The sequence below is a fragment of the Astatotilapia calliptera genome, chromosome 9 (assembly GCF_900246225.1).
Source record: "Astatotilapia calliptera chromosome 9, fAstCal1.2, whole genome shotgun sequence".
In the NCBI taxonomy this organism is placed as follows: Eukaryota; Metazoa; Chordata; class Actinopteri; order Cichliformes; family Cichlidae; genus Astatotilapia; species Astatotilapia calliptera.
The window spans coordinates 8,893,052-8,914,175 of record NC_039310.1 but is presented as its reverse complement, the minus strand read 5'-3'; the positions used below and the strand labels follow the sequence as shown (position 1 = coordinate 8,914,175).

The following is a 21,124-nucleotide window of genomic DNA, read 5'->3' as shown; positions in this document are numbered from 1 at the left end:
GTCCTCGTTAGTTCATCTGGTTTTTAAAATGAAGTATTTGAAAAATACTTCATTTTCTGAGTGATGGGTTACACTGTAACACTGATGGAAATACAGCATGGTTGATTATGACTGTGGCAGAAACTATGGGTTCAAGAGTTGGTGTGAATCCCTGCGTGAGGTTGAGGAAAGAACGCCTTTATAATAAACACTAACCTTTTGATCGAATTTGGTACGTCAAGGTTTCACTTTGTGCATTGGTACTGAAAGTAGCAATTACAACAAATTGTAACATACAGTGTTTCTGAAAAGAGAATACTGGGGTTTTGATGTTTTGTGTTAGTCTAATTTGCCTCTGAGCACGAACAACTGGGAGGAGGGGGCGATCGTGGCTCAAGAGTTGGGAGTTTGCCTTGTAATCGGAAGGTTGCCGGTTCGAGCCCCGGCTTGGACAGCCTTGGTCGTTGTGTCCTTGGGCAAGACACTTCACCCGTTGCCTACTGGTGGTGGTCAGAGGGCCCGGTGGCGCCAGTGTCCGGCAGCCTCACCTCTGTCAGTGCGCCCCAGGGTGGCTGTGGCTACAATGTAGCTGCCATCACCAGTGTGTGAATGGGTGGATGACTGGATATGTAAAGCGCTTTGGGGTCCTTAGGGACTAGTAAAGCGCTATATAAATACACGCCATTTACCATTTTGAGTTAGTTAAACTATTTGGATTTGTGACTGGTTTGCCAATTTTTCATGAATTAGATCAGCGGTCCCAACCCCCGGGCCTCGGACCGGTACCGGTCCGTAAGTCGTTTGGTACCGGGCCGCGAGAGTTGAGGCTCAGGTGTGAAATGTATGGTTTTCAGGGTTTTTATCGGTTTTCAGCGTTATTTTGTTATCGTTTGTATCGTTTACTCGGTTTTCCTGGGTCTTTTCACGTGTGTTATGAATAAATTTTCTTTTTTTTGGTACCGGTACTAGTTTTATTTTGTTTTGTTGACACCTTAAAGGCCGGTCCATGAAAATATTGTCGGGCATAAACCGGTCCGTGGCGCAAAAAAGGTTGGGGACCGCTGAATTAGATTACAAATGAGGATAAAAACAAACGAACATGTCATGCAAGGCCTATTTTCTTTTTGCCGGACATGGTTTTGCTTAGATTTTATTTCCCCCATGGTAGTTTTTTTTCTTCTATTAATTACACGTTTAACACAATTTCTATTAAACAGCTTGAACCCATCATGCTGAAGTTATATAAAAGCTGTGGCTCTCTTAAAGATGGCTGTAGAAATAGGACAAGAAATTTAAAACACAGAGGTGAACTAATTTTTCTAGAAGAATGCAAGGTTTATACATAATGTGAGAAGAGGCCCAGATAAAAGCAAATGTTGGTCTAAAACATTGATCAAGATTGTGACTGACACAAAATAAATACATAAACCATTGAAAACCTTTGAGACTGTCCTTAGATCCGAGCTGGTCAGTTTCCCTCTGAATGCAGGGTTGTGCACGGCGACCCTGTGCGCTGTCTGGTGCATTGTGTGAGAGCACATCAAACAAAAATTCACTGATTGTCCGTTTCAGCAGGGACTGAACCATTCCTCTGTGGAGGACCTACTTTCAGCAGACTGAATGCATGTATGTCAAACAGAGCTGTTCAGCTGACATTTCAGAGATGTGAGGTTTTCACCCAGCAGTGATACAGTATGTTTATCCTCGAGACAGTGGCTATATGTTTACACCTGCCCTTTGGAGAAAACAGCGCTGCTCTTTTCTGCACTGATGAATGTGGGTTCTAACAAACATCCTCTGACAGAAGAGGCTTAAACAGTGCATGATCCTTCTCACCGCCAAGCGCTACGTTCGCGCACACACACATACACAGAGCTGGGGCGACACAATATAATATGCACTTCACTGCCTGCGGATGAAATGAATGCAAATAACCGCATGAGAAAGCCTTTTGAGCGTGCCAGAGAAATCAGTCTGTGGCCCCTGCTCTTTTAACATTTACTAAAAATCCATCAGGTGGCGTTTGCAGAGTAAGCAGAACACCAGATAGACTGTAACAAATGCACATGCTCTCTTTTGTCACCTTTTCTTTCCTTTCCACCAGACCTTTCAAGTGCACGCACACACACACAGACACACACGAGTCGTGTGCATACACAGCGTTCATAAGCTCCTGCAGAAGGCCAACAGAGAGAGCGGGAAAGGCATGACAATAGACTGAAAGGAGAGTCAATATCGAACTGAGGAGGAAAAAAAAACAGCAAAGAACATTGAAGTGCTATACCTATTGTGTGTGTTTTACTTTTAAGCCTATGCTTCCTTTTGAAAGTGTTAAATTACACACTACCGCTCTGAACTCTGATGCATTAGACACTCTTTCTAATGAATGCGTGTCAAGCTTCCAGATGCTGCACAGGAGAGTTAACAAGCTATTTTCTTTATTCCTCGATTTAAATGCTCTTTGTCCTCCCTGCAGCTTATGCAACTTGTGTTGTTGATGTGTAAAGGAGTCAAGGTGAAGCTTGAGCATGAAAAGAAATGGAGTCAAATGAGCGTTTCACCTTTAGACGGCGAGATCACCGTTTCTCTACCTTCACAAAACGTAAAAGCTTCAAGCTCAACCGGCGGTTATGTTAACAGTACTGAGAGAAAGCACCGAATGTCAGCTATGCTGGAGAGTCGGGCTCTTTGTGGGAAGTAGCTGCCACATCTAAACAAGCCAAAGCTGTAACTGTGTTTCTATAAAGTGGTTCAGAGGAGACGGTGCTTGACACGGGGGGTTGTTGTAAGGGAAGCAAACGAGAAAGAAGGTGGGAGAAACGAGTAAGGGGTGCAGAGGATGTATAGTGCATATATACGTGTCCCTGGATGACAGCAAAGCAATAGTGGGGGAAAATGTAAAATGTCTATTAAAAGTTAGAGGAAATATAACACAGTGGAGGGCATCACTGAAACACAAAAAAAGAGAAACATTTTAATTTTTTGAAGGTATTTTTCATTTTTTTTATGCCCATATTGGTTAAATTATCACATTAGAATATATTTAACAGTCAGAATGAGCTTTTCTCAGATAAACAAGTCATTTTGCTGTGTTGGTCTCTGTTTCAATTCTCTGACATGTATTTATTACTACAACATAACATAATGAGATGTGCCGGGTGGCTCTTGTGCTGTGTTTCTAACCAAGTGCAGTAGCTTTACTATTTCTTAGGAAAAACAGATTTCTATTTCTATGTTGTAGCATGTGACAACTTTATTAATAACGTTGCTTCTTTTTAAACTCTACAGTGAAAGGCTCTGAGCACTGCTAAAACATTAGCCTACACTATATTTTAAATAAATAAATAGTTTTCTTTTTATTTACATACAGGGGTGCACATAAGTGGTCCACAGGTGCGCATTCGCTGTCAAAATAAAAGACGCGCACCAGATAAGAAGTTGCAACGCGTGTTTGCGTACATACGATTCTCTGGAGGAGGACAGACATTTGTTTAGAGCTCTTAAAGATGTTGAAGAAGAAAGCTCCTGTAAGCAGTTACTTTGGTGTTCCTCCACCTCCAAAGAAATGTCAGAAGGAGTCCGAACCACAAAAGAAGCACGTATTCTCAGAAAAGTGGTTGCAGGAGGTGAGCTGGCTTCAAACAAATGGTGCAGAATATGCCATGAAAATCCACAGGGCCACAGTGGTACAAGCTCTGTCACCCTTAGTTCTCATCTTAGTTTGTTTCATAACAAGTAAGCCCTGCTCAGATGACCTCAGGGACCTGCTAGGGACAATGGGCTGTAGCATACCAGAGATGTAGGCTGGTGCCAGTCCATGCAAAGCTCTATAAGTCAAGACCAGGATCTTAAAATGGACTGAATTCAATAGGAAGCCAGTGGAGCTGAGATAGCAACGGTGTAACACATATTATTTTATTTGGAACAATGTGTAGGAGTGTTCAAGCACAAGCAAAATTCTATGCTAAAATCCACCCAGTCCTTCATATTATTTCCCTTTTATCCATTTTTCTCCCTTTGTGTCGGTGCTTTTACTGTTTTTAACAAGTTCGCTGTTATAGCCTGTCTGGTGTACGGCTACCAGCAAGATTCTGCCGGGCAAGCAAGGCGATCATTGCTTCTCCAGTGAAATAAATATCGACATCAATATAAACTAAAATTAAACCGATCCCTCTCTTTGTATTTCAGTGTTGTTATGTCACTGAAGCTTTTCTTAGTGCCTGTTGCGCTATTCTTCAAATTACTGCCATCTTGTGGTCACAGCTGGCTATTGTTTCTTGAAGCTTGCCTCTGAATCCACTGCCGTCTGTAGCGTCTCTCAGTTTCACGGATGAGTCCATGTCCTGTTAGCAATGGCTTGAGCTGGACAAGTTAAGAGGTCGGCAGCCTTTTTTCTTTCTTTTCTTTTTTAATGCATAGGCCCATTGTTCTGAGCTCATTACAAATATATATTTGAAGCGATCTCCACAGGACAGCCACACTACAGACTTATGCTACTAAATATGATGCATTACTGTAGATCTAACAGAATTTAATATTTCAAATGATATCAGCCTTAAATATCTGTATTAATTCTGACCCATATAACATTTTTCTGCACAATAACGCCTCTTGGCATATAGTAGCTGGCAGAGACTCCATCTGCAACCCTGATAACGATAAACGGAAGAGGATGGATGGTGTAGTGGGTTTTTTTCATATTGTGGTATTACTACTTTTTCTTAAAGGGTTCTAAAAAATGTGTCCAGAACTCATCATTGATGATAAAAAGAGAAGTAATAATATTTTACAATTCTTAAAGCAGGAGGGAGTGCAGAAAAGTGATAATAAAGGTGATAAAGCAAGATGCAGGAAGCTGTCAGCATGCAAGTCTCTTTAAGCATGTGAGCTGAGGTGAATCATTCTCAAAAAGAAGGATGTCACATCATATGGCACCACTGCTTTAAGCTAAGCCATTTTTTTGTTTATCGCTTTTGTGCTAAAAGCTCTCCGAGTCAAACCATATGCGTCTGCCGGCAACCGTGGCGTTTCATTTCTCCATCAGCAGGAGTGGTGCGTGTTCATCATCCTGCAATAGAGGCCCTGAAATACAGCCAGGATGCAGAGACAAGAGACAGGGCAACGAGAATGGATTTGTTATGTACCTGCTGACGTACTACCAGGTGCTAAAGGGTAGGAAAGTATTAAAAGTCAGATTGTGCGCTTTCTTAAAGTTTTATGCAACTTGAGGACAAGTATGCGAGTGCTATTAGTTTTTCATCCTTTTTTAGCCAATGTGATGGATAAGTGCAGCAAAGTCAAAGTTTTTCTCAGACTAAAAGCTTTAAACTTTCCCTTTCAGCTCCTGACTAAAGTATATGATAACTATTCATGCTGTGAGCCATGGATTTTGTTTCTGTATAACGCAATCTGTCAAAGCTTTATCACTCTACTGTGCAGCCAATCGAATGGCTGATCAGCCCATCTAGCCAGAAGACTTTGTTCGAAAGTTCACACCGCTGAGATATGTTGAAGCTGTACAATCCACCTCTGTGATAGTGCGAATGATTGGTACAAATGTTGTAAGGGCATGATTTGCTCTAGCCTCCAGAATGGCTCGTATTTGATCTGCTAAGTGCTTTACGGGGAGATGAATCGGGCAAAGATGTTATGACTCACGGCAACCCTGTCTGTCATCTGTATGCAGAGTTCAGCGCTTCCTGTATCGGAGGGGAGGAAGTGCCATCAAAGGTCGCCCCCGAAACATCCCTCTGTGACAATGACAATGGAAGCTGGTATTAACAGGCCGCCTCACAAATTTAGAGGTGACGTCTGTGACTCGAATCAGCAGTTCAGCATTTCTAAAAGCAATTGTTATGAAAAAAGGGAGGAAGAAAAGAGCCATTTGATGATAGCAGAGAAAGTATGAAGTTCAGTAAGAGTTCAGCCGCCTTTATTTTGCGTATTCATACTTTGCTAATCTGGCAGGGCTCAGCTATCGCAAAGGGGCAGAAAGAAATGCTGCTATATGGAGTGAATAATGCTTCACCTTTCCCCCTGCAATTTCACACGCGCACACATGCACACCTGGTTACATTTAAAATATCCACACATTCTAACACGGGGCTGTGCAACCCATCACGTAAACATTACGAGGAACATATATGACCTCTGTGTTTCCTCTTATTGCCCAGGGGGATAACATAAAAATACATGAAGATGGAGCAGGGGCTCCATCCATAACTCAGTGGACAGTGGTTCCAGGCACAGCGCAGGCCTTAACTAGCTGGCTGTTGTATACTCGTGGGCAGACAGGCTGAAATATGAGGTCTGAGGACATGAGGTCTTCCCAGAATGCTAAACTCTTTCTTTCTCCCCCCCCCCCCATCTCTCACCCACTCTCTCCCTTTCTCCCCCCACTGTGCCCTGCAACCAATCTGACGCCTAATTAATCCTGAAGGTCTTTTGTTCCGCTGAGGTTTTTCTCTCTTTCCCCCCACTGCACTCCATCCATTCTCACCTCCCACACCCCCACTGCCTCCCTCTCATCCTTTCCCCCTGCCAGCTCGGTTTTTACCCCTCCTTCACCACATACACGCATTGTCATACCTCATTCCAGCCTCTCCTATTTTGTCTTCCCCATGAGAGGCACATTACAGTCCCAAAGAGCAGGGCACAGGTAACAGATGTTTTGCTTTTGCTCCCTCCCCGCACACACTTTTATTCAAGAAAAACAAATGCATGACTCTTTCTACCCTTTTTCACAGTATTCTACTAATTATGCTCTTCCCAAACTCTTTTATGGTCTTATTTATTAATTATGAAGGTGTAGCAGCAGACTAATACTAATGCAAAGTTATATGTTTACAATAGTAATCGAAATGGTTGGGGACTTCTGGAAATGATGATCAAAACATTGACCAGAACCACTCGAGCTGTTTTACCATCTTTATGCTAAGATAATCTAACTGACTCCTACCTTTGGTCTTATATGTTGCATAAAATCATAAGCAAATAGTCATAATAATGAACCATTTAGGATTAAGCGAGAGAATGACGACATGTGAACATGTAAATACAATGGACAGCATAAAAGATGGTCGCTGCCACCAGTACCTTGTTTTGTGGGAACCAAAAGTGGACAAGGTGGATTGGACAGTTATCATATGGTCAGGAAGTTGCGTCCATAAACTGCACAGGTATGGTACACAGGCACAGAAATCAACCGCTGTTTGCCAACTGATTAATGAAACGCTAGAATTTCACTCACTGAAACTGGATTACAGCCTTCTTGGATGGTCTGTACCGCACAGCGAGCTATAACACATGTCAGATAATTCATTTAAAAATGCTCTGAAAGGCACCAACAGCCCAAACACAGTGGAGTCTGGTTTATTAACTCAGGGTCTGACAGAAGCCAGAACACCTGTCAAACAAATCAGCCAAATACAAAGTCCAGGATAAACACTTTTTTTTAAAGGTTGTTATTAAGAGGAAAACTGTGCATAGAGGCCAAAACCACTTTGTACCTGTTGCATAGATGCTTGTAAAGCTGTAAAGTTGGGGTTTTTAAAATGGGAGTGCATGTGGATTGACTCACCTTTGACAGCAGCCTCAAGTGGCCACTAGAGGAACTGCAATGTTTGGCACTTGTGCTTTGGCTTCATCATTGGTCCTGGAGGTTGCAGTTTGGCGAATAGTGTGTTTATTATTATTATATTGCTGTTTAATTACATTTTCATTACACTTTATCGTTGAGTCGAAGCATTCAAAATCTATTGCACAGCTGAGCATGTTAACATAACAGGAGGTGCATCCACCGTAAACTCAAGCAGACCACGGCAACAGCACGAGTAAACTATGGAACAGAGTTTGGAAAACCACTCGGGAAAACATCTACGGAGATTTAGAAGGCCCAGAGGGTCCCAGTGACCATCCAGGCGTGTGAGTAGTCGACGAGGGACAATCACTGTCAAGGGATGTCTGTCATTTTCTGCAGCAACAATATTTTGGACATTTTGTTTTGGTCCCAGGGCTGATTCTATTATTTGAACAAACACACATGTCACACTCAAGACTATTTTCTAGACAATATCTAGATTATTATGGTGCAGAAGGTAAGCTGATATGATGTTAAAAACTATGACACACATAGCTGCAAATAGATTATAGTAACGGGTTAATAGCTCTGTGAAAAAAAACAGCTCCCTGCATTTTTCCGATTATATTTTTTTCCTCTTGTTCAATTCTCTATTTGTGTCAGACTGACAGATATTGTAGCATGTACTACAGATTATTAAAGTTTAACGGCGGTTTCTCCCACATGTGCTGGATCCTGCATCCCACAGTCTGTCTGAACTTCCCTTCCAGTTCGAGCTGCTTTTTTCTCTTCTTTATATTCAAATAATAAAAATACATTCAAATTGACATTATTCCAGGACAATTATTCCAGGATGATCCTGTACCAACGAATAATCAGTTGCTTGTTTGTCTGTAAGTAACTGTTTCCCTAGAGCTCACTATCACATGACAGTCCAAACCTCAAACTTTAAGAAGAAAAAAAAGAAAGAAAACTGACACATTTTAAATGTTTTTTTAATGATTTACACATGAAAAAATAAACGTAACAATTTTACAGCAGCAGCTACACTCTGCTCCTATACGTTTAGGTAGTTTAACATGGAATAAAGCATAATATTTTAGAAACTGTGCATTTTATTTGCAAAATCAGTAACGTTCTCACATAAATGTGGTGCAACATTTTTCCCAGCAGAAAGTAAAAATAGATCACAGACAGATTGGACTATAAGAAGTGTCAAGTCTCTTATACGAACGAGGTGTTTGTGCTCTACAACAATGATTCATTGCTTTTTCCCTCCCTCTCCTCATTCACTCCTCTAGCTTGCTCGACCATCACGGCTCTTTGAGTCATGAAGGAAGGGTCAAGTCTGAACACTGTATTTACAGCAGTTCTTCCACTGCTTAGCTTTACCCTGAGAATGAGCTGAGAGCAAGCGCCTCAGAAAAAACAACAACAGCTGTTCTCGAGTCCCCGTGTTCACAACAATGTATTTGCAGTGTTATTGTTCGCCATCTTGTTTTCGAGAAACAACTAATAAAGTAAGTGCACAAGTGGGTACTGAGTAAGACAAAGATGTCCTGGTGATTTCTGCAATACACATGTTAGAAATAGTAGTGATGTTTGTAACCAATCAGAAACATCCTCGCTACACAGTCTCTGGGTCTTAAAATAATGAGCGCACCGTCCCAGCTAAACCTGCTAATGCACAGTCACTCTGATTATGGCCGAGGCCCGAGGACGTGGAAGTTAGTATACTGTAGATTGTTAGATGTCACACATCACCATCCACGCCAGCTCAGATTGACACGAATCACTCAGTGTCGGGGAGTTTTTACACGATCCTTTGATGCTGCATCTGTTGATCTCCTCACTGTACGTTACCCCACTGGCTTCATGAGAAATTACATCTCCCAGCCACGATGCATGCTAATGTTGGCCGTTCACGTGTCGCCGTTCAGCGCGTATGACAGAACGGTCCACTGCTCCAAGCTGGAAGGTCATTTAAAGGCCAGACATACAGACCCCTCACCTCCTCCCTCCTCTACCCGTCTCCCCCTGCCTGAGAACCAGAGATAAACCTACACATGCCAGCCACACAGGACCAATAGTCGTGATTTATCAGAAGCCATTTGCTACCTGAACGCCTATGAAATTGTAATGAACTTGATTATGCTTTTAATGAAGTGTGAGAGGTTCCTCAGAAATGATTATAGCTGTGCTCTGGCTCACAGCTATGGGCTGTGCAGGGAAAAGGAGGAGGGAGAATGGAGGAAAGCGAGGACTGGAGGATTGTCACAAAGAATGAAGACTTGGTAGCAGCGACTCAGGATACTGTAGGGCAAGCGGAGGTGCACACAGCAGCGCCACGCTTCTTTGGAATAGATTACAGGGGTGTTTTACTGTATGTGCGAGGTGACTTGACCCGACCAACCCCATTTCAATTCTTCCCTGCTAAGGGATTTTCCCTCAAAGCTGCATGCTGACGCGGTACATTAGATTGAACAGCCTGCAGCCTCATAGGTCATATTTTGCATACATATTAGGCAGATTGGGATGATTTTAACCTTTCCACGTACAGGGGCTCACATTCAGATGGGGGAACATTATTGTTTGGTAATTTCACACACAAATCTCCACTCTCCCTTGCTGCTTTTTCTTTAAATACCAAATGATGAGCTAAGTGGTTGGTAAAAGGGCACGCAGACAGTCTAAAAGCAGAAAGCAGCTTTTTGCACTCATATGACAAATTGTAATGAGACACCTTGTGGAGGTGCATAGGGTCAGATCTGCTTTACAGCAGTTTAAGCTCAAATTTGGTTTAAAACACAACAAGAACTACTGCTCCATGGAGTTCATGGCAATGTGCATAGTTTATGCCCTGACAGTATTATACTCAGGTTATTGCCATATGATCTACAGATGTAGAGTTTAAAAGAAATGATTTCTAATGATACATACAACAGAAATTAATGCTTTATGTGTGAGCAAAATAATAAGAGCAACAGAGACAAACAATACTTGATCCTCTGTAACCAGAACTCTTCATGAGGTGTCTTTAAAATGTGTTTTTAAAGACTTACAGTTATCTGTGAGGTTCTAGAAAACAGTAACAGTAACAGCATCTAGCAAGTTTTCTCTTCTATAAATGTTTCAGTAGAGTAGAATAGAAAAGGTTTTATTCTGTTGTCTGTGGAATTTCTGAGGTATCCCGTCCATGGTAGTCTAAGACAGTGTTTCCCAACCTTTTGGAGCCACGGCACATATTTCACATTAGAAAAATCACCAAACAAAAATGTCACAAAAACCACAATGATAATTTTTCCCTGCGCACCAGATATACAGGGAGTGCAGAATTATTAGGCAAGTTGTATTTTTGAGGAATAATTTTATTATTGAACAACAACCATGTTCTCAATGAACCCAAAAAACTCATTAATATCAAAGCTGAATGTTTTTGGAAGTAGTTTTTAGTTTGTTTTTAGTTTTAGCTATTTTAGGGGGATATCTGTGTGTGCAGGTGACTATTACTGTGCATAATTATTAGGCAACTTAACAAAAAACAAATATATACCCATTTCAATTATTTATTTTTACCAGTGAAACCAATAGAACATCTCCACATTCACAAATATACATTTCTGACATTCAAAAACAAAACAAAAACAAATCAGAGACCAATATAGCCACCTTTCTTTGCAAGGACACTCAAAAGCCTGCCATCCATGGATTCTGTCAGTGTTTTGATCTGTTCACCATCAACATTGCGTGCAGCAGCAACCACAGCCTCCCAGACACTGTTCAGAGAGGTGTACTGTTTTCCCTCCTTGTAAATCTCACATTTGATGATGGACCACAGGTTCTCAATGGGGTTCAGATCAGGTGAACAAGGAGGCCATGTCATTAGTTTGTCTTCTTTTATACCCGTTCTTGCCAGCCACGCTGTGGAGTACTTGGACGCGTGTGATGGAGCATTGTCCTGCATGAAAATCATGTTTTTCTTGAAGGATGCAGACTTCTTCCTGTACCACTGCTTGAAGAAGGTGGCTTCCAGAAACTGGCAGTAGGACTGGGAGTTGAGCTTGACTCCATCCTCAACCCGAAAAGGCCCCACAAGCTCATCTTTGATGATACCAGCCCAAACCAGTACTCCACCTCCACCTTGCTGGCGTCTGAGTCGGACTGGAGCTCTCTGCCCTTTACCAATCCAGCCACGGGCCCATCCATCTGGCCCATCAAGACTCACTCTCATTTCATCAGTCCATAAAACTTTAGAAAAATCAGTCTTGAGATATTTCTTGGCCCAGTCTTGACGTTTCAGCTTGTGTGTCTTGTTCAGTGGTGGTCGTCTTTCAGCCTTTCTTACCTTGGCCATGTCTCTGAGTATTGCACACCTTGTGCTTTTGGGCACTCCAGTGATGTTGCAGCTCTGAAATATGGCCAAACTGGTGGCAAGTGGCATCTTGGCAGCTGCACGCTTGACTTTTCTCAGTTCATGGGCAGTTATTTTGCACCTTGGTTTTTCCACACGCTTCTTGCGACCCTGTTGACTATTTTGAATGAAACGCTTGATTGTTCGATGATCACGCTTCAGAAGCTTTGCAATTTTGAGACTGCTGCATCCCTCTGCAAGATATCTCACTATTTTTGACTTTTCTGAGCCTGTCAGGTCCTTCTTTTGACCCATTTTGCCAAAGGAAAGGACGTTGCCTAATAATTATGCACACCTGATATAGGGTGTTGATGTCATTAGACCACACCCCTTCTCATTACAGAGATGCACATCACCTAATATGCTTAATTGGTAGTAGGCTTTCCAGCCTATACAGCTTGGAGTAAGACAACATGCATGAAGAGGATGATGTGGACAAAATACTCATTTGCCTAATAATTCTGCACTCCCTGTAGTGGAATAGACTCGGTTTGTCCCCAGTGTACCTTTTTTGCTTTCTTCTGACCACTACTCTTGCTAGGACCTTTACCTGGGTTAGACTCAGTACTCAGCTCAGACTGACTTCTTTTTTCTTTTCAGATATTTATCTGTAGCTATTACGTGTTGTCTCATAGCATGACTATTATGCAATTTCTTCTTCTGTTTTACTGGCAGTTGGCAACCCATTTAGTTAGAGCAGGTAGTTGTACTGCCCTCTAGTGGAAGAGAATGTAATTGTTCTGCTCGTTACTTACGCAGATCGCTGAGAGTGCTAATCAGGTCCAGATAATCTTCCACGGCACACCTGATCATTTCTCACGGCACACCTATGTGCCACGGGACAGTGGTTGGGAAACACTGGTCTACGTGACTGGACTCCTTTAAATTTAAGCTTCTTTCTATTCTGTAGTTTCTCGATGTTCAGAGATCAGTTTAAAACTTTCTTAAACTTTTATTTTGTAAAAAATGTCTCTACGTCAGTCTAATGATGGTGATTCTACGAGTACTGTGACTTTTTCGTCATATTATTTCAAATATCATCAGGATTTGCACATTTAATAAAATGGGTCTTTTGGCATCTGAATAGGCTTTTCGATTGCAGCCTCAAGACGTGCATAAAAGCAAATCCTTAGAGAAGTCTGAAGTTAACACACTCTTCATGTGCATGAAGATTGTGGTAATTTAGGCTTTTAATTATTTCTTTAAATTGTTGTTTTTCCCAGGTGGAATGATCATACAGGAAACATCTTTAACGACTTTAAAAAACAAGAATTTGGTCCACAAGTTTGAATTTATTTGGGATTTTCTTTAATCAAAGGTATACAACATACATATTATTCACATACATTTCACAACTCAGTGAAGATCTAAGAAGAGGAAGGTGTAGGGGGTGCATGTGTACTTTTAACCCTTTGTGAATTAGAGAAAATCCAAAGTAATATCAAACGTGTGCACAAAGTTGTTAAAGATGTTGTACAATCATTCCACCCTGGAAAAAGGAGATTTCAAGGAAATCAAAAAAACCCTAAACTAGCATGACATTCAAAGCCCACGATAGCTGCATGGTATCATGCATTCAGCTCTGACAATAGAGGTAAAACCTTAAAACTGCCTTATGAGTCATCACTACATGAGAAAACTGTGTGCACAGAGTCACAGTGAGCACATAGTTTAAAGCTAAATTAGGAAACTCAGATGAACGTGACAGTTTGGGTACTAGCTTCATCATTTCTTCTATTTACTTCTCCTTTAAACCTCTATGACCTCTTTCGTTTTCTTGCTGGAGGTGGAAGAGTTAAAGATGCTAAGATTTTTTAATTTGGATCGACTTGGACGGACAGGATTAGAAATGAGTAAATCAGAGGGACAAGCTCAGGTTGAGCAGTTTGCAGACAAAGCTAGAGAGGCAACGATGAGATGGTTTGGACATGTGGAGAGGACGGAAGATAGAAGGAAGCTAGGCTGAGGCAGCTGAAGCAGTGTGACGACTCCAAAAGGGAGCAGAAGTAGCAGCAAAACAAGAGAAGCATTGGATTAGATAGAAGCAGTCCATTTGTTATTTTTACCACATTTTGAAATAGCTGCAACTAACGTGATATGGACAATAGTCCAATATATCAGCAAAATATTGGTATTGCCATCGTCCGGCCATCGTCCTGTTGAAAACTCACTCATCTGTTTTTCTGCACTGGCTAAATATCATCATAAAGATCATATATGAGTTATTTTTATGATAAAATAATGTTTGCTTGTCTTTAAAGTACAGCAAAAATAAAATCACCACAAACTCGAATAAACAAATGACATTAAGCTGGTATTTTTCACCCTTTGTCTGAGCCTTCATACTGCAGATTAGCTCATTTTGATAAACTTAAACGAAAACATTTGCTGGACGACGCCTGATGACGCTTGTACACTTTCTCGAATAAACACCCTGCAACTGTGAAAGACATCTAATCTGAATCAGTAGGTAGTGATAAATGCAGATGTTTTATCAGGCTGTTTGCACTGTGCCACTTGTGGCGATAATCACAGAGCGAGTACAGTCTGCTGCTGTGGCTGTCACTACGCTGTCCACATGCTGAGGCAGTAACACTATCTGCAAGGTCCCCAAAGCTGTTAATCAACTCCTCTCTAATGTGTTGTTCACACCTTCTCCCTCTCCCCCCCCTCCTCTCTGCACAAATCGGTGGATTTCTATCTTAGACGGGGTGTTTGGCCAGGCGATCGCTGTCGCTAATTTGTTGTGGCAATATTAATTAATGATCAGCCTGTCACAGCTGTTTATATTGAGACAGATTAGAAGTGGGAGAGATTAGACAAAGAAAACAATCTGCGAGAGGCTCAACGGCTGACAGGGGTCACCTTCACGTGTCTGAAATCATATTCAATTTGCCGTGGGGGAGGCGGGGAAATGACTCCACTTGACCAGTCTGTATCCTTCCCTATCTGTGGTGCTCCACACTTACAGATAACTAAATCAAATCAAGCTGAAAGCAAGAAAATAAAAGACAAACTGCAGTCACATTTGATCTCGGCTAATGCGACGAGCAATTAAAATATCCTGTTACGCTATTTGCAGTCAAAAGAGAGAAGAACTTAATTTTTGAAAAGCTGCAGGCTTTTCATGCCTCAGCTCATCCATTAACCCAAATTTTCAGCCGCTCCTGCCACTAAACAGATTTCTCTATTCAAATGGAGCTTAATCCGAGGTGGCAGAGCGCAGCATCCTGACCACTGACCTCCCTACTGTCCTTCCCGTACGCGGACCTGCTGACTCCCAGCCTTCCCGCGGCTGCACACAAATCTTGAGCTCAGTTGACTTGGCAACACCGCAGTGCGTTGTGACGGCGAGTGGAGATTAAGTGGCCAATCAAGGCCTGAACAGTGGGGTAATCATTCCACTTGGTAAAATGGGTGTCAGAATTATTCTAGCACTTTCTCACTTCACTGTGCAGGCTGTAATAAGGCAAAGACATTTTCCTGTAACTCGAGCACGGCGGATAGGATTCAAGAACAACTTCCTGCTGATTGATTAATAATGAAGATGAACAATTATGTTCCTAGAAGCTGATGTAACCTTGAGTTCAGGGACTGTATAGAAAATCTATGAGGAGAGAAGAGAGTTCAGTGAAAAGACAACAAGTCTTATTTCTCTTGTTTCTTCATATTTCTCTTTTATTATTATTATTATTTATGGTTATGTTTAGGCTCCACCCTTTATAAAAACACACTCCCTAAAGATAACCAGAGCAACTGCTATTGTTACCACAGCACAACTGATTAATAAATATTGCTATTTGAATATAAAATGATGAGAAAACACTGCAGTGCACAAGCCCTTTTGTACAGGGTTATAGAAATCATATATTTCGCGACATTTTATTAAAAATATAGAGTCGGTTTAGTTACTTTCTGTTGCTTTTCTCACATGTTCGAAGGAAATGCCGTATGTTCTTCTGCAACCCTCTTGTGCAGCTCCTTAAATTGAGACAAGAAGGCTACTATGTTTAAATCCTTAAACTGTTAAGGTTACCCCCATTCCCTAAACTGCGACCGTGAATGTGCTGTTGAGCAAGGCGGCTAGCTCTCAACCCGAGCCTGCGATGGTACCGAGTCTCTGAGCGCTGAGTAAGAGGAGCGAAGCGAATATAAGGCGAGATATCTCGGCAGAATACATTCTCGTTTGATTTCCCTCGATAAATAAAGGTTAAATGAAGGAACGGAAAATGAAAGTCCTCGCTGGAAGATAAATAGCTCTTTAATGCCAAGCAGACAGTGGCCCGATGCCTCATTTCTGCTGTGATTGTTAAAGTGAGTTCCCAGACACGTGAGTGTGGGAGGGATGGAGGACGGTGCAGGCTGTTACTGCAAGAGAATCTGTTGTATGTGGTTCTGCACTCAGATTCGTGCCTTGTCAGTCTCCCTCTTATATCCCTTAGTACATTTACGTGAAGACGGAAAGGTCTGAGAGGAATACAGAACCATGTGGTTCTGGTGCGTTTAAATATTTCATTTAGACGCATTCTGGAGTTACCAGCTCAGTCCAGCTCGAAGGCCTTCTGCAAGCCCTCACTCATTTGTTCCACTCTTTTGAATTAATACAGTATCCTGAATAGGTGGCCAGCCATGGATTCCTTCGTTTCACTGTCAAAATCATTGTATTTAAGTGTTGTCACTTCTTTGTGTTCCCAAATTCATTTTTCAAAAAGAAAAAGGGGACGTCTCTTACTGTTCCTTTCACTCACTGCTAGACATTAGTTGTTGTAAGATGTCTTTCAAAACACAAAAGTCTTTGCTACCATGAAGATGACCCACTGCTTTTAAGTAGAGGCAATACTATGACCAGTAATTGGGCACTTGGGTTAGGTTCCTGATGTAGCACAGCTTTAAAAACTTGATGCTATACCCTGTCCTCCTGAGTTATATGATGCTGACTCTTAAAAGAGCTTCTCAGGTTAGCTTCAGTCTGAAACAGGTTAGCTTTAGTTCCCGTGGGTTTCAGGTCTAGGGTCTGAAACATGACGCCAGTGGAGAAGCGCTTCATGCTGCATACTGTGCATGTTTCTATTAGAGAGCATAGAAGGGCTTTCACCCACCAGAGATGTGCTTCTATGCAGTCCTCCAGAATCCCAACTGTGTGTGGCTGGACGCCAAATGCTGACTGTTTGACAAGTGGGCGGGAACAAAGAGCAGAACAACAGAAAAGTTCACTGGGAAACAGTGAAACAAACACTAAAGATTAAAAATATAGCAGATAGCACAGATAGTTCACTTTTTGTTGTTTTTAACACTTGGTTTCACTTTGCTCTGTGTGAACTTCACTCTGACTGACCAACAATAGCACAAGCAAGAGTGGGCCACAGTGGGCTACCGTCACTAAACAACAAATTCCCCTTTAGACCTGTGCTTTTTCTATTGGCCAGCAGGAAGCATGTACTGCACTCTGGTTACAAAGAGAAGTATACAAAGAAGACAGTTTCCTAACAAGCTGCTTCTCTTAAGGCTAGTTTCAAGTCTTATTTAAAACAAACCAATGCTGATTGTGTAAATTACCATCATATTTAGATTAGAATGGATGCTAAATGGTGCAACTGACAAGTTATCATATGATATCAGTCATGTAGTCAGGCGGCAGCGGCCAAAAATACAGAACTCGACAAACTGGAGCTATGTCCATCTTTTATATACAGTCAGGCAGACTTCCACTGGCTGCACTTGTTCTCATCTATGCATGTCAAGTTTGACCTTATCTAAAAATATACACGTGCAACTGGATGCAACAACTCTGAGAAGAAGGTTACCAACAACAACCAAGTCACCACAGTCCTGTTTCGGGTTAGGGTTAGGCAGTAAACTTAGTTAAGGGTTATGAACCATGACTAGGTTTTCTGACTCTTTTCTAAAGTCTGGATGAGGGTTAATGATACACAGAAAACATCTATGCATCCAAGCTGTGTTCTGCAACAGGTAGCTAAAGGGAATTCTGAAGAAAGAGAACAGCCTGAGCTGGCACAACATAATTTGGCATACCACCATAACGTTTGCTCTACCCTCAGGCTACAGCTGGCAACCACCCCCACATTACGTGTCACATCTGCAGTGTAGTCAACCACTGCCCGTGCAATCAGTGTTTGGCAAGAAGACTGACTCAAATGTGAGTGAGAGCGTATAAGAGCCGGAGGGCTTTGCATTAAGGTTACGCAACATGTAACACATTATATATCCATGAACACACGCCTGGCCACATGTTTATTCACGCACGCATGAATATTATGTTAACGCCTTTGTCCTTCAACGCCAATGAAAATAAAACGTTTCTCGAGCCTGGCAGACGGCACAGCTGACTTTCAAGAAATTCCACAAGCGAGTGCTTTCTGGAACTAAACGGGTGCGGCAAATCCTCTTAAAATCCTTTTAGACACCGTGGCAGTGGGGAGAAAAAGAAAGTTTCTCCCAGGCAAACATGTGCAGGTTTGTTGGGTTGATGTTGGGCTCTGGGGAAGGACACTTTTGCCAGTTTATTTCTTCAAGGCTAGGGAAGAATATTAACACAACACATACCCTACAGGGCGCGTTGTGTGTCGACACAAAAGTCTTCAAGGGAAGACTTTAGGGAGACAACGCTTTGGATGTGAACAGCTTAATTTTTTCAATTCAAGACCTCGAGACGGTGGTTTTACATGTTCTTTCTGCTGGGGTGACCTGGACAGCTTGGCTGCAGAGTTCCTCGCTATGCAAACAGTAGTAAACAATGAAAATCAGTGTGACTATCTACTCAGGGCAGTTTTACTTGAGATAAAGTCCTGCAGCTGCAATGGAGTTTTAAATGGCTGTCAACAAGTGCCAGCCGATCCAGCCACCGTGTCTTTAGGCTCTCCAATTTCCTCAAGTTTCTCACAAACTAGTTTCCTCGCTCTGATTGCTATTTACATATTTGGGTAAATGAGCATGGGATTGGTCTCAGTGGTTTGTTTGTCGATTTGCTCTTTGCTTTTCTATTTCCTTTGGGCAACAGATTGAATTAATGTTTGTAGACACTGTGATGCCACACATGAGGAAACAGGAGATTTTGCAAAATTACAAAACTCACCCAATTACAGCTCTGCAAACACATAAGACTGACGAAAAAAAGGAGAAAAAAAACCTCATTTGGGTTTGTGACAAAGATTTCTCATGTGTCAGAGGCACGGGGACAATAATTAGCTTCATTTACATGCTTTTCTATTAAACAGGCCAACAAACAGATATTTGTTTACCCTAGATGAAGGCTTCGCAGAGCACACACCCATGAGCAGATGTGCAAAAAAAAATGGCGCATCTTTAGCTTTTGCTGTAAGACCTATTTTGGACAACAGATAAATGTCAGCTTGCTCACACATTTCTTTATTTCTGCTTGAATCGGGCTCTCTTTAGCTCCTATCTCCTTTCCTCCTTAATTACTTGTTGGAAGGTGTTTGGATTTTCACCGCACGCCTGCTGTTTTGGTCATTACAGGCCCCTGTCGGAAGTGGAGTGTCTGCCAAAGAAGCTTAGCAAAAGACAGGCGCTGGGGATGTGTCTGCACTCACCTGGGGTAAATGAGGACAACTCTGCCTGCTGGCTTTGAGACCTGTTCTCCCCTCGGGGGCCGTCCTGATGTTGAAGAGGGCCTGAAGAGCATACTGGGCTGCCTGATTCTTGGCCAGCTTCTTGCTGCGGCCATAGCCCTCGAAAATCCGCCCGTCCACACGCACAGCCATCACAAAGCTGCGCAGTCGTCGGCCTTCGGCTCGCTCCGAAAGACAGGCGTAGCGCAAGCCCGGCCGCAGCTCATTGAGCACAGCCACGGGGCTCTTAGGGGCCTCGGACTCTTGGACAATTCCACCGAGCCTCTGCTGCGCCTGCACCATCAGGTCCAAGGTGTGGCGCAGCAACCGCCCGTGTCTGAGCAGCTCGCTGGAAAGCAACTCGCTTTCGGTTTCCGAGTTGCAGAGCGAGAGGCGGTCGGAGCACGACGAAGACTCAAACTCCTTAAAGAGCGTGTCGGGGAAGTCGGCCTGGTCTGAGGTGAAGTCGGCTGAAGGGTTTGAAATGTTTCCCATGGCTAGGTGGGCCTGAGGAGCATTGGGGAACTGGATGAAGGACTTGAGGGCCAGCTCTGCGGCCCTCATCTTGGCTTTCTTCTTCGTGGGGCCTGTGCCCTCAAAGGTCAGCCCGTTGACTTCCACAGCGATGGAGAAGACGGGAGCGTGGACAGGGCCCGTCTGAGACACCATCCGGTACTGCAGGCCGGGCCGCAGCTCATTCAGCTGTACCAGCGCGTTCTTTGGAGCCTCAGACCAGGACAGTTTCTTATAGATCAGACGGAGTTGACACAGGTGCCCGTTATTGTCTTCCTCCAGTGGCCGTTTCCTCTTCAGACCAGAACTCCCGCTTCTTGTTGACTGACACTCCCCGGGCCCTATGGAGCGATCCTCTAAGTTACCAATATTGCGGTTTTCCTTCACCTCTGCACTGCTGGTGCCTGCGATAAAAGGAAAAACAATGTCATTGCAAGTGATAAGAAAATAGTCAAAACACAAGAGTGAAAAGAGGCACGTTTATCCTGACTGAACAAGACGAATCAAGAAAAATCTCTCAAGGCAGATTGAGCCACTCGATACACAATGAAATGGTAATGAACACGTCTGCAATCGTCTCCCTGAGCCGAGCCCACTTCATACCTCGGGGCTCTATCATATTTAAGTATTTTAAAACCCCAAATACAAATCCCCTAAAATGGCGATGTTATCTGCCAAATCATCCTGTAATCTGCCTCCAAATTAGTTCTGAATCTGTGTCACAAGTGGGGAAACACTGGTCCCCGCGGCCAATGCAAAGCATCAATCCTATTTGTAATAGGGGGTGGGGATCTCGTCGAGTGGCAGGCATTCTGAGAAAAGGATGAGAGAAATGTCTGCAGCCCGCTTTATTTCACACTTCTTATCCTCTGTGAGAGCAAAGTCTGAACAGCTGTGATACGCTCTTCAAACCTAGTTACGGGGTAGTGGTGGCGTATTGCATTTCTGATGGGAAATGAACAAAAACAGGGTGTTCAGATCCTGCCAGAAGAATGTTAATGGTGGCATGGGAGCCATTCATTGGTGGGCAGATTGTAGGTCTAGATGATAGCG

General features: G+C 42.7%; 1 protein-coding gene across 1 annotated transcript in view; it reads right to left on the bottom strand.

The window, feature by feature from the left end:
• Nucleotides 1–21,124, bottom strand: part of adarb2 (adenosine deaminase RNA specific B2 (inactive)) — a 223,908-nt gene that overhangs the window by 68,442 nt on the left and 134,342 nt on the right. Inside the window, exon 4 of the mRNA XM_026179160.1 lies at nucleotides 19,541–20,475. Within this exon, the coding sequence (XP_026034945.1) occupies nucleotides 19,541–20,475 (935 nt within the window). The remainder of the gene's footprint in view (nucleotides 1–19,540; nucleotides 20,476–21,124) is intronic.